General features: G+C 35.8%; 1 protein-coding gene and 1 long non-coding RNA gene across 2 annotated transcripts in view; both read left to right on the plus strand.

Moving 5' to 3' along the window:
* Positions 1–8,463: 8,463 nt before the first annotated feature.
* On the plus strand, positions 8,464–8,893 carry LOC128092845 (uncharacterized). Its single transcript, XR_008212039.1, has 2 exons — positions 8,464–8,650; positions 8,719–8,893. It is a non-coding gene; the product is annotated as an uncharacterized LOC128092845 (long non-coding RNA).
* A 1,783-nt stretch (positions 8,894–10,676) lies between these two features.
* LOC120421107 (cilia- and flagella-associated protein 251-like) overlaps positions 10,677–14,921 on the plus strand; it is a 32,743-nt gene continuing 28,498 nt past the window's right edge. The window contains exons 1-4 of the mRNA XM_039584261.2: positions 10,677–10,891; positions 10,945–11,100; positions 11,159–11,933; positions 11,991–12,195. Coding sequence (XP_039440195.1) covers positions 10,820–10,891; positions 10,945–11,100; positions 11,159–11,933; positions 11,991–12,195 — 1,208 coding nt within the window. The 5' untranslated portion in view covers positions 10,677–10,819. The remainder of the gene's footprint in view (positions 10,892–10,944; positions 11,101–11,158; positions 11,934–11,990; positions 12,196–14,921) is intronic.

The following is a 14,921-nucleotide window of genomic DNA, read 5'->3' on the forward strand; positions in this document are numbered from 1 at the left end:
CGTTAATCAAAAACTTCACTTTTTAGAGAACGATTCACACTTAAAAAAAGATTCTGGACGATCAGCGGATCTCTGTCACACCGGAACAAGCATGGACGGGGGTCTTCGAAAGTCCTCTTCCATGGGAATCCCTAGGTTTCGCCGGAAATTATCCTATCCGTGATTACCTGGGGAATTATTAGAAATTTTCTGCTTAGTATTATATTGAATTCTGTTATTAGAAATTACTTACCATATTATTAAAAATAATCCACTTTTTTTAGGAAGAAATCTTAATTAAGAACGCGAGCTCTAGCTCGGACTTTATGAAACAGGCCATCTTGCTTTGGGATAAATTTTCGTCATCGATAGCATTTGAAACTAACGTGAATTTCACTTGGAAAACAAAGAACAAGTCGATTGGAGCAAATCAAAATTAAATTCATTTGAATCTCACGTGACTTACACTTCAAAACCAAAGGACAAGCCGATTGGGGCAAATTCAAGTGAAATTCATTTGAGTCTCACGTGAACACCATGCGAAAAATGAGTGAATGCTTGTTTGCCAATGATCAGCTGGAGCTGAATGAATTTCACATTCATTTGAAATGAAAAGCATATGAGAGTCAAAGGAAAAGCACGTAATGTTATCGTGTTGGTTTTTGGAGTAGCTCACGTGAAAAAACATTTGATTTTGCTATGCTGGTTTTTTTCAGTGTGATGCTGTCATATATTGTAAAACTTTTCCCAGCTGCGTCGATATTTTCACTGATAACGCCGACGCGGGCCGAGCGTACGTAATAATTATCCAAACGGAAGTGGGTTAGAAAATGGAAGTTGAACATATTTTGGGGTAACTTTTGTTTACAAACTATGAACAAATTGCTTTAACATATTTTTTCAACACCTCCACAAATGTCCACGACTAGCCTGGCAAAGAGCAGTGTCTAGTTCTACGGTCTCAAATACCACAGCCTTGCTCCGGAAAGCCGGCCGGGGAGATGGTGCATATTCAACAGGTTGTCACGTTGCCCGGCAGTCGTTTGCACGCTCCTGGAACTTCACAGTAACAATTATTTAACCATCTTGCGAGTTGTGAATTTGGCAAAAGCTGTAAAGTTCTTCTGGGAGGTTTTGTTACTGTGAAAATTGTCAGGAGTTATACTAACAGGCGGTGCAATGCGTTACACAAGTGTGATTCCATGGAACGTTCCAGAAAGGGTACGTCTGGGGACTTGCGACCAACAGCGGATGCTGGAGCAACGTGCCTGCCCTCTTCCAGGGAACTAAAAAATGTACCAACAAAATGCATCAAGCAGTTGCACAACGCCATTATCCTTGCTCCTTTAAGGCATTATTTTATTAATTCTACAGTTTTATTTGAAAAAGTAATGCAAAGAAAATCCTTTAGCTTTTGCGAAATTAAGAAACTCTAGAATTAAACTTTTTTTAAATTATAACGCTACTTTTGACGAAATGACGTCTTTGCTAAATATTTTCTCAATTTTAATTGAATTTCAATTTTATGACAGAATTTCAACAACTATATTTTGCACAAAAAAAGTTGAATTTTTTATGGTTTAAAATTTGGTTGGTTCAATATTACGTCTTTTTGAGTAATATTACATGGGTGATTCCCTACCAACTCACACGAAATCGGGAAAAGTTTCCCCGACCCCTCCACTATGGGGTATTTCCATATAAGCGAGCGGCCAAAAATATTTTTTTGCTTTTTTGTGACTTTTTTGTGTTGTTTGTACTTAGTATAATGAAAACAAATGAATTTTGATATTTTTCCAAAAAAAAAGTTTAATTTTCGATTTTTTCATATATTTGAGGCCACATGCAATAAAGTGGTGAATTTTAATATTCTTGCTCTGTCTATTTGATGCACGGAATGGCGGTTTATGCTATGTTAAAGTTTCTGATTTACGTTCAGTCTCCCTCCTCTTTTTCTTGAGTTTAATCCACCTCTCTTTGAAGACCCCCCCCCCCATCCCCCTCCAATTAAAATTTGATTTTTGCGGTGTTTTAGAATTTTAGACGGTTTATTTTATGGAACATTGTATGGATTCTCGTCCACGTTTTTGGTTGATCCACTTGCAAAATTCACGTTTTCCACGATAAATTCTTCTAAATCAAAATCACTATGTAACCGATTGTCTTTAGATTACTTAAAATATGAACTTCCTCTATGAGCTTTTGTAAACCTCGTTTTGAAGCTACAGAACAGCATGCGTAGTTTTTCCTCTGTGGGTTTTTCCTGAGTTGATCATGTGATGGTTCTGCAATGTTGTAGTTCTTACAAATATACTCGAAAGCAGTTCTCACGTTTTCAGAATAGTGCTTCGTTATATCGTACAGGGACACTACGGTATTATTATCCATACTTTCAAAAGAACACAACAACGAACTGATATGAATATTCGACGAATCGTTTCTGTAAAATACTTAGAATAGGAATTTCTAATTTTATTAAACGTACCTAAGTACCGTAAACTGGGGTGACTTTGATAGCCCGGGGTGACATTGATAGAAATTTGATTTGGCCACTATTTTTGATACATCCAATGTAACAGTCACATTTTTGCATATATGTTCGATAATAAGCTTTCCCTTAATGCTTACATACTCAAAATTCTCAAAAATGTTTAAATATTAATTTGACGGGCATTTGAAAAACCTATCAAAGTCACCCCGGGCTATCAAAGTCACCCCAGTTTACGGTACCAACAAAGTCATGAATATCAAATCAATTTCAAAACATACATAGCAGGTACGTCATTTCTGCCTCCGCAGGTAAATAATGTGATTTTAACCAAGCGTATACGCGAAATCATTAATTTTCTTGCATGAATCAAAATGTTCAAAATGGCATAACTCAAAAAGTGCACATAAGTGCACTTTGAAATTTGGAGACAAGTTAGGACATGGTTCAAATTTTAAGCTGCAAAATTTTCAGATCGCACAAATGCACACAAAAAAAGTACTCCATTAACAAAGTCGAAAAAAACTAAATTTTGAATAAAAATCCATCTTTTTTGATTTTTATTATTTTTTTTTAGCCTATAAAAGTGTGTTTTGTAAAATGTTATTGAAAAGTTGAATCAATTACCTTTCTAAATATTTATAATGATGCAGGAAAAAATACATAAACAGCTACACAGTACAACTATGAAAAATAATCATTTTTTTGTCAAAAAAACATGTTTTTTCTTACCATTTTCGCCTTTGAAGGTCTGCAATTCAGTGAATATTGAACCTACAACTTTCAAACTCCGGATTTTTCTTAGTTAGAATGTTTATTTTCGAAAAAAAATACCAAAAAATAATTAGAGTATGTCGGTTTTTCGATTTATGGCCGCCTGAAACCCCATAGTGCTCATCGATTTGCATGAAACTTTGTTCTAAGGGGTAACTTTTGTCCCTGATCACGAATCCGAGATCCGTTTTTTGATATCTCGTGACGGAAGGGCGGTACGGCCCCTTTCATTTTTAAACATGCGAAAAATAGGTGTGTATCAATAATTTGCAGCCTGCAACGGTGATGAGATAGAAATTTGGTGTCAAAGAGACTTTTATGTAAAATTAGACGCCCGATTTGATGGCGTACTCAGAATTTTTAAAAATTCTTTCATTCTCCATTACTCGACTGTAAAAAATTTGGAACATGTCATTTTATTGGAAATTTAATGTTCTTTTCGAATCTACATTGACCCAGAAGAGTCATTTTTCATTTAGAGTAAAATTTTTCATTTTAAAATTTCGTGTTTTTCTAACTTTGCAGGGTTATTTTATAGAGTGTAACAATGTTCTGCAAAGTTGTAGAGCAGACAAAAAATGATATATAAACATAAGAGGTTTGCTAATAAACATCACAAGTTATCGCGATTTTACAATAAAAAAAGTTTGAACCTAATGAAAATTTAACAAAATCTGATGAAATTCACCAGATTCTATTGCAATATAACACTTTTTTTTAACACAAAATCTGTCATCATTCCCTGATGAATCTTATCTTGAATGTTTTTCTGTGTGACTGTAATTGTAATTGTAATTTTATTGAAACGATATCCTGTTAGTTTACACTGCATATCAGGGCAAGGAGGTGAAGAGGTGATTCAAAAATTCAGATCTGGAGTTTTTTTAAATGGTCCAATAAACCAAATTTTAGTTTTGCTTTTTGAATGTTTTTAAAGACCCCTGACTCAAGACGGTTTCAAAAACAACCAAAAAGAAAAAAAACTGGAAATTTTGTTTATTGGACCTTTAAAAAAAAAACTTTAGAGATGAAATGAATATTGAATAGAATAAGAAGTTTGAGTAGCTGAACTCGTTTGAATGAGAAAATCTGGAGCAACATTTGAAAAGGGCGCATAAGCACTTTGACAGCTTTAACATTTTTGAAAATTCCGAGACAACAGATATCTATTTAACAAAACCCGCAGTGTTAAAAGGAAACTGTGAAGGCCAGCTATTGTTTCACATTTCTTTTTTTGTTAAAAAGTTACTTAGTGTCTCGTACTTTGCAAAATAGTGCCAGTTGTCAAAATGCCTATCTGCCCTTTTCTCGTGTTGCTCCAAAAATAAAAAAATACAAGATTTTCAATGATTGGAATATCCGAGGCTTTTTGAAATCCTTCGGATAATTGAACTTCGTTCAATTGCAACTTTGGATACGACGCTTCAGATCAAGGTTGTTAACCGATAAATTTTTCGTCGCTAATATTACCGTTCGACGATTACGATAATGGTTATCGTTATCGTCGGGACGATAATAAATATTTATAAAAATAAAAAAAATCACAAAATACCATTTTTTTCGAAAATACTCAAATTTTCAAAATATACAACATGGGTATCAAACGTAGCGAAATTTTGCATGCTTCATACAAACATTCAAATTGAGTATGCTTCAGATCATACAAAATTTTGCGTCGTTTGATACCCATATTGCATATTTTTTTTTTTTTTGAGTATTTTCGAAAATATACGGTTGTTTGTGAAAATTTTAGTATTTTACAAAAAAAAATTGAAGAAAGTGAAAAAGCAAACAAAATTTCGCATTGTTGATATTGCATTGCAAATTATTAAAATTTGAGAACCTTCGAAAAAATACGGAAGTTGTGAAAATTTTAGTATTTAAAAAACTCTAATAAAGTGCAAGCATACAAAATTTTGCTTCATTTGATACCCATATTGCATATTTTGAAAATTTTAGTATTTTCAAAAAAATACGGTAATTGGTAAAAAATTTAGCATTTCCAAAAAACTCTAATTAAGTGAAAAAGCATGCAAAGTTTCACTTTGTTTGATACCCATATAGAAAGTTTGAGTACTTTTGAAAAAATACGGTATTTTGTGAACAGTTTTTAGAATATATTTTACCTTGAAACTTTTTCAAAAACTATATTCTTAGTGAAAGCATTTGAAATTTAACATGATATGGTTGAATTAATCGATTTTAGAAAGATTAAAAAAATGAGTTTACGATTATCGTTATCGTCCCGACGAGCGATAGTCCCTATTAGAAAACCTGGAGCTTATATTAATAAGTTCCAGGCTCTCTAGTCCCGATGATAAAACTATTGTTATCGTTCCTCGATAATTTTATCGTTAACAGCCTTACCTACTTCAGATAATTGAGTTTCAATTTTAAAATTAAATATGCGATTCCATGACAAACCAGCAGGATCCATATCCAATTTTAGATGGGAGTTCTTTGGCCAAAATAATTAGAACCGTATTCTTTTTTGTTTGGCGATTAGGGTGATCTTTAAAAAATCTAAGATAGTGCAAGGACCTTGTGTGGCGTACCCTAGTTCATGTTTTAAAAATAAAAAATTCGAGACAAACCGTACTAGTTGGAAAGTATACCAAAATTCAAATCCTATCAATGTCATGATTGTTTGAAAAAAAAACGTTACTTAACACTCAAACGCTCGGGTAGTCATTTAACCCCTATTTTTTTTCTTAAAAATCTCATAACTTTGGGTAGAATTGACCGATTTGGATGCTTCTGGTTGCAAAAGATCCAGATTTGTCTATATTTGGGGACAAATATGGTCCACTTTTACCGGAGATATTCCGGATTCCGTTGGGGTACCTCGGCCCTCCTATTTGGGTTTTTGGTCAATATAACAAAATTTATTCCACAAAACAAAGCCGCAAATGATGCAAAACTTCAAGGCATCATTCTAATACATCATTCTGCAAAAATAATTGACATGGTTAAGTCCTACGGGGCACCGGAGCCGGTTCCAGTTGGGCACCAATCGACATCAGCTCAGTGAACCGTTTCCGGTTGGAACCTGTTCCGGTGCCCGAAGGACTTGACCATGTCATGTATCTATGCAGGATAAAGTATTATGATGATGTATTGAAGTTTTGCATCATTTGTGGCTTTGTTTTGTGGAATAAATTTTGTTATATTTTCCAAAAACCAAAATAGGAGGGCCAAGGTACCTCAACGGAATCCGGAATATCCCGGTAAAAATGGACCATATTTGTCCCCCATCTGACAGTTGAAAATATAGACAAATCTGGATCTTTTACAACCAGAAGCATCCAAATTCTACCCAAAGTTATGAGATTTTTATGAAAAAAACAAGCCTTACCCGACAAACTTCGTCTTGGCTTTTTTGTTTCTTGACGTATAGCTTGTTTGCTTATTCAGCCTCCTGTGATCTAAGTTTGAGTTTACGTAACTTTTTCTATACAATCCACAGATTTGCCGGATTCGGCTCCAGAGTGGCCAAAGTTGTAACTTTTTGGCGTAAGAACCTTCCTTGGACTTATACGAACCCAACGCAACAAAGAGCACCTCGATCCGACGTCCGTGTTGAATTGGTTCGCGTTCGAACAAAACCGTCGATTTTTTTTATATATATACAGCAATTCCATTTCAAAAGAGCCTAAACCGAAAAAAAAGTTCTCCGATCGGGCTCAAATTTTTTCTGGGAGTTCCTTGGCCAAAATAATTAGACCCGTATTTTTTTGTTTGGCCATTAGGGTGACCTACAACGTGCTAGGGTGGTTCGAAAAATGGCAATTTTCGTCATTTTTCGCAAAAACCTCTTTTTTCAAAAAATCATATCTTCGCGCCATTTCATCCGATTTTCGCTGTCTTAGACGCAAAAGAAAGATGATGAGTTTGGCTATTTGGGAAAAATAGTAAGAAGTTTCGAAAATCTAGCTTAACATTTGAAAAATGGCGTTTTGACCGTGTCTGGACCAAAGAGCCTATGTCTGAAAATATTTTTATCGGATTCCTCGGAAAATTTCACATAACATATCAAAAAATTGGCGATGTCGAACCGTACGTTTCCAAGATATGATTTTTTGAAAATAAAAACTGAGTTTTTCGACGCGCCACGCGCAAAAACAGGAAAATGACGAAATCGGCAAAAAAACAACTTTTTCCACTAAAACTGCGATAACTTAAAAATTTCAGCGATGACCTATACATGTCTGGGTATCAAAATTTTTGTAATTGAAAGACGCAACTTTTGGTACCCAGACATGTATAGGTCATCGCTGAAATTTTTAAGTTATCGCAGTTTTAGTGGAAAAAGTTGTTTTTTTTTGCCGATTTCGTCTAAAACTAAACTAAAAAACTAAACTATTGGCACTACGCCCCCCGGGGCATGGCCTTCCTCTAACGTGGGATTTCTGCTCCAGCGCCTCTGACGAGACAGGAGAAACCGGGACCGACGTTTTACTTCACCATCCGATAGAAGCTCAGTGGATAAGGCGGGAATCGAACCCGCGTCTCATAGCATCATCGGGATCGGCAGCCGAAGCCGCTACCCCTGCGCCACGAGACCCCCCGATTTCGTCATTTTCCCGTTTTTGCGCGTGGCGCGACGAAAAACTCAGTTTTTATTTTCAAAAAATCATATCTCCAAATAGTACGGTTCGACATCGCCAAATTTTTGATAAGTTATGTGAAATTTTCCGAGGAATCCGATAAAAATATATTCAGACATAGGCTCTTTGGTCCAGACACGGTCAAAACGCCATTTTAAGTTTTCATGCGACTTTTTCAAATGTTAAGCTAGATTTTCGAAACTTCTTACTATTTTTCCCAAATAGCCAAACCCATCATCTTTCTTTTGCGTCTAAGACAGCGAAATTCGGATGAAATGGCGCGGAGCTATGATTTTTTTGAAAAAAGAGGTTTTTGCGAAAAATAACAAAAATTGCCATTTTTCGAACCACCCTAGCACGATGTAGGTCACCCTAATGGCCAAACAAAAAAATACGGGTCTAATTATTTTGGCCAAGGAACCCCTAGAAAAAAATTGAGCCCGATCGGAGAACTTTTTTTTCGGTTTAGGCTCTTTTGAAATGGAATTGCTGTATTCTTTATGTAAACTAATGTCAAAAACATTAACAATGACTTTTATATCCCGCCGTTTGGCATGTGTGTTTTGATTATCCCGCCAAACATATCATAGTAACTTTGAGTTGCGATGGAAAAAAATGTGTCAAAAATTTTCAACTGTTGTTTTGAACAGTTTGGAACTGGGTCAACCCAGCGATTAGGAATTAGAAATAATCGACTGGCTAGATTGCAACATCTTGACCGTTTGGCACGAGAAAATAGGCAGACATGGCCTGTCTGTTGGTCGTCCACTATCTGGAACATAGTACGGTGGATCTGTTCAAGGTAAGTTGCGGCAAATTCAACGAATTAGTGGAGTGATCAACGCAACTCACAAACAAATTGCATTACAGCGGTGGCGCTGGTGGCGAGCTGAAGTACGTTCGGATCATCAATTACACGAAGCCGGCTGTTCTGAGTTATGCTTTGTCCGTCAGAGATACGCTTATATTAAGATAAAAACTATCAAAAATGCTATGTCCCAAGAAGATCTGCGCTATGCACTCCGCCCTGGTAGCGTCAAGTTATTTTTAAAAAAGACTCAAGATTACCTTTTCTGATCTTCCTAAAGCAAACCCTGGAAATATGTACAAATAAAACCCTTTTATAAAAATTATAAATCTTTTTATTTTATTTAAAACAACCTGATAGTAAAATCGAGCTCTCAATGTCCTCTAGCTGATACGTTCAAATGTTTTAAACTTTATATAGTCATATAAAAATCATTTGACATCTTATTTAGTAGATTTTTCTTCCATATTTTCCGATTTGGTATTTGCTTCAAAATTTCGGCGTTAAATTGACAGCTTCTGTAGCTCATTCTATGGAACCAATAATTTTCAGAAGCTTGCTAATTTTGCGATCAAACGGCCATCATTTTGGGTCGCGGACAGATGCCGATGGGATAAGATCCAGATTGGAGGTCAGCTGGAACTCGACCCACTGGCTGACCAAGGTCCGTTTGTTCCAGTCTGTTAATTCAAATAACAGGGCTGGCTCAGATAGTGGGTGATCCGATAGGCCGGCACGGCTTTTCCTTTTCTCCTGCCAAATTTTCCGATTCCGAATCGATCGTTGGGTCCGTTCCAAACTGTTCAAAACAACAGTTGGAAATTTTTGACACATTTTTTTTCCATCGCAACCCAAGGTTACTATGATATGTTTGGCGGGATAATCAAAACACGCATGCCAAACGGCGGGATATAAAAATCATTGTTTATGTTTTTGACATTAGTTTACATAAAGAATAGATAGAGGTCAAATGACTACCCGAGCGTTTGAGTGTTAATGTACCATGCTTCTTCATCGAAATTGATTCTGAATAATTTTAGCAATGCAAAATTTCGGATCACTTCTGAGAGAAAGAAACTCCATAATACCGTTCTTGAGTTATAAGAGTGAAATACACTAACCACTTTATTTTTATATCACTTCCATACCAGAGTCTTATAAATTGAAAAGTAAAAAGATACTGCAATTTCAAAATTGATTGGAATGTTCTGAATGATGATATTTGTCATTGCTATGCATCGATGAAGAATTTCCCTTCATAAATTCCTTCCGTCTGACAGACAGTGATTACGCAAAGACCGTGTCGTACGGGGCATGGTAACAGTACAATCACCTTGTACCTTTTTTGAGATTTTAAATACCGCCCCCAATTCAGAAAAAAAGAATTTTAATCGATGGGCCATACCTTAAATACGTAGCGAACCGTTTAAGGATATTGACTATGATCTACTTCTTTTACAAAAATAAAAAAATAAACATTTTTTTGGATAAATTGTAAGGTTTCGTAATATATAAATGACCCACAATCTTCGATTACGCAGATCACCTGAAATATATTCCACACTGGATTACCATTTCAGTTAACATCGTCCGTCGAACCGAGTTAGCTACCGGCTGATGATCCCCGCAAGGAGACAGAGCACGTCATCGCCCATGGGCCGCTATAATGTGCTGAATAAATTGAAACTGTATGCAATGACCGCAAGAATAAACTCGTATTTCGTAACACACTTCTTCTCTGGTGATGACCTGACGCGCCTTTTTTTTTTGGCTGGATTGTTACGTAACCCGTTACTAACTGAGGTCAAATATAGTTGTTGTATTACTTAATTTTTTAATTTTTTATAAGATTCAGTACAAATCTCAACTAATGCATTAAAAGGATCAATCTAACATTAATATCTTAAACGATATTTATTTTCACGAGTCAATTTCAGTGTTGCTACCACTGGAACGGACTTCATAGAACAACAGATTCTTAAAGAGCATGCGCCAATTTGCTTTAAGCAATGACCCTAGTTGAGATTCGATGTCAACCAATGTTGGCATTGCACTTAGCAACCAGTAAATGTTATTGGTAAATAAATTCTTGAATGATAAATTGAACATCGAATTCCTAAACAGTTTTCTAAATTCTAATCGGTCTAAATTGTATTGTTCATAATGAGCGAAACTGTCCCTTACAATCCAATAGAGGACTCGATCGATGATCTTCAACACCGCTGTCAACCGTTCGTAAGTCCTTCTTGATTCAATTTCGGTGAGTTCGTTACCAAAATTTACTCAAGGTTTTAGAATGGATCTTCGGGTTCAACCCGCGGGTTCCGCTGGTCAACCTTACAACCCGAAAGGACTCCAGAGAGGTGGTGATGGCATCCGGCAATGCACTCATCTTCTACAAGTTGGAGAACCAGACGGAGGTCGCCCATACCTTGGTTGGTCATGTAAGAACACATGTGACTTAGTTCAAACTGAGACTTCTAATAAGTGTTATTTTGATAGAAATCCAACGTCACCATGATTCTGTCCGACGCGTCCGGGCGGTTCGTAGCGTCCGCCGACAATCTGTACAGCATCAACATCTGGGACCGCGAAGGCAATCCAGGTGGTGCTCCGCTGGCCATTCGAACAATCTACGAACCGTTCAAATCATCAGAAATCAACGCCATCGGGTTGAGCCAAGATGGCCGCTACTTGGTAGCCGCCTGCAGCGGGTCCCAACATCTCCTCCAGCTCTGGCAGTGGACCGTCGGCAACGACGCTCCGGATGATTCCGTTGAACTCCCGTCGCGGTTGGGCAAAATCAAGAACATTCGCTTCTGCGCCGACCACGGAAAAAAGAACCACTTCATAATAACCCTGGAGAACGCCGTAATCTTCGGGTACTTCGACCCCCGCAAGCAGAAACTCTTCGTCGAAGTGCCCAAAAAGCACGGCTTCCAGGACTACAACGATTCGGTCTTTGTGGACGAGAGCGCGCGGGCGGTTTCGGTGACGGGTGCTGGAATGGTCATCGTGTGGGCCGACGACAAAAAGATCGACGGACAGCTGAAGAAACAGTTCCTCAAGTATCTGCACCTGAAGTACGCGTCCATCAACGTGATCAAGTGCTGCGACCGGAAGCTGATCACGGGGGATGACGACGGGGAGATTCGTTTTTACGACGCGCACATGCGAATTTTGTACTGGTTCAAGCAAGAGGATCCGGAACCGATTCGGACCATTTCGTTCGGGGTGCTGCCGCGGAAGTACGTTTTTGAGGGCGGGCAGCAGAGTGGTAATAGAAATTTTATTCATTCGAATTTTCAAAATTGAATTGAAGATTTTTCCTCAGTAAACAACGAAGAAGAGGAGGTCCTGTGCATGGATTCACTGCCGAGGGATGTGTCGTTGGAAGGCAACCCGGTGATTGTGAGGAGTTTCATAATGGCCACGAAATCGGGAAGAATTTACGATGTGGATATTGTACAGAATAAGATTCAGGAGCTGTACTATCCTTCCGGAAGCATCATCACTTCGTTTGACGTCCACCCGAAAGAGTAAGTTTTCAAAATACACAAAAAAATGATTTTAAGTATTCGTGGATTGATCTTGTTAATGCTCTCGCATTTTTTCTTGATAAATTAAACTTATTTTTGAGCAATCGGGTTCAGGGATCAGATAATATTAATATCAAAGTTGTTAACGATAAAATTATCGAGGCTCGATAACGAAAATCTATCGTTATCGTTATTTCGATAATTCAACCAAAATTATTAATATAAGAATATATTTTTGAAAAATCTAGTTAATTTTAAAGTAAAATATTTTCCGTAAACCGGAAAGAAAACGAAGTTGACTTTATAGCTGTCGGCCACCATTGCTAGTACCAACCACTAGTGTCTTCCTTTTTAACTCCAAGGACTTCGCCGCCCTGGGCTCCTAAGTGTTTGAAAGTATGGCACGGAGCGATGGCTCCGAATACCCATATTTACACAAAGAATTTTAGAGCGCCCGCCGCGGGATTCGAACCAGCGACCTCTGGATTGTGAGCCCAGTGCGCGGTCCGATTGATCCACACGGGCGGGACTGATAAGATTTCAATTTATTTTTGAAATATTTCCCAACTGGTAAGGTTTGTATCAAGATTATTATCTTTAAAACATGTACTAAGGTAGTCCTCACAAGGTCCATACACTATTTAAAAAAAAAGTTTTTTCAATGTTGTTCAAAAAACTAGTTGCGTTGAAAATACTTATTTTGAATTCCGAGGTGACTTGGATAGTCGTTGTTTTTCTTGTTAAAATCAGATTTAAGGTGTTTAAATTTTATTTTTACGTCAAATGTACGACCACTAAGGTTGCTACATAAATTTAAAACAAAATAACATAATATATATGAATTTTAGGTCAAATTGTTTAAGAGTCAGAATGTCACCTAAAATTTGTTGCAACCAGTTTTCTTTAAATAATATCGAATCATATTGCATTCTAAACTGAATTCGAAGCACGAATCAAAAATTTTCACATTTTATATCAAATTTGTTCTACTGAAAAAGCCTGGAGATCTTTTGAATTATATTTCAAAAACACATAATATTTGTTACCGTCATCTGGGGTGAATCGAGACTACAGTCTGAATAGGGACAGCAGTGTTTAGAGCACTTAAAGGTTTTAAATTTGGAAATGGATGTACACATTTTGTTGGTCTGAGTCTGTTCTATCCGAAACCAACCAGAAAAATCAAAATATTATGCTCTAACATGGTTAAAACTGCTGTCCCATTTCGCCCCATGTGTCCCAATTCGCCCCAGTTGACGGTATTTCCAAATTTATGTTGCCTTCTTCTAAAGGAAATTGTCTAAAGAATCCAAAAATTCATTCCGTTTTCCAATTCAAATTCATGTTCCTAGAGAAAATAATCATACTATTCATCAATATTTTTTTCTCATGTTTTAACCACTAAAAAATATTTAAATATTAGGTTGCAACATTGATCGTCCCATGTGTCCGATATCGCCCTATATGACGATACTCAAATTTTCATAATTTTCAATATGGATATCAAACGAAGAAAAAATGTGTACCCTTTTTCACTTTATAAGAGTTTTTTTTTAAAAAGACTAAAATTTTCACTGATTAACGTATTTTTTCGATAATACTAAAATTTTCAAAAAATGCAATATGAGGGACAACAAAGGGAAATGTTGTATGCTTTTTCACCTAATTAGAGTTATTTTTAATACTTCAATTTTCACAAATTAATGTTTTCGAAAATACACAAGTTTTCAAAATATGCAACATGGGTCTGAAACGAAGCAAAATTTTGTTAGCTTTTTCACATTGAAAGAGTTCTAATAAAAAATCTAATACATTGCAAGCGAATACAAAGCATACCAAATTTCAATTCGTTTGATATCAACATTGTAAATTTAATTTTTTTTTAGTAATTTCAACAAAAAACCAGTATTTTATGAAAATTTCAGTGTTTTCTAAAAAAAATACGTTAATTTGTGAAAATTTAAGTATTTTTGAAAATAAGTTATTTTGCGAATAATTTTGCCAACTATAATTTTTTTTGTAATTTTGAAAAAATACGGTAATTTGTCAAATTTTTAGTATTTTACAAAAATATTAGTATTTTCGAAAAAACATGGTATTTTGTGAATAATTTTGAGCAAATATTTCTAGGGTTTTTTAATAGGTCCTATAAACATATAAAAGACAATAGCTAATAGGACCTTTGGAAAAACTTTGGATTTATACATTGAAAGTTAAGTTTTACTACAATTACTACATTTTCATAAATATATTCTTAGAGACAGCATTGAAATTTAGCCATATCCTGTTGAGCTAATCGATTTTAGAGTGATTTAAAAAATGAGTTATCGTCCATTATCCACGATAGAATTATCGAAATAACGATAACGAGAACTATAGATTATCGTTATCGTCAGACGATAATATTATCGACGATAATTTTATCTATTAACAACTTTTATTAATATCATAATTCAAAAAAAAATGTACTATGTATTTTTTATTGAAATTAATTTTACTTTATAAAAAAGACAAATTTGTATACTTTTATATCTTTCCTACTTTTTCAAAATTTCCTATCAGCATAGGAAACCCATGGCTCATTGGTTGTTTTCAAAATGTAATCTAGTTATAACTTCAAGCCGGTTCTTATATTAAATAAAGTATTTGTGAAAAATTACTTAAAACTTATAATTGTATGTTAGAGCTATTCCAGCCCAAAACAGGATTTTTTAAGGTACTTTTTT

Source organism: Culex pipiens, chromosome 2 (assembly GCF_016801865.2).
Source record: "Culex pipiens pallens isolate TS chromosome 2, TS_CPP_V2, whole genome shotgun sequence".
In the NCBI taxonomy this organism is placed as follows: Eukaryota; Metazoa; Arthropoda; class Insecta; order Diptera; family Culicidae; genus Culex; species Culex pipiens.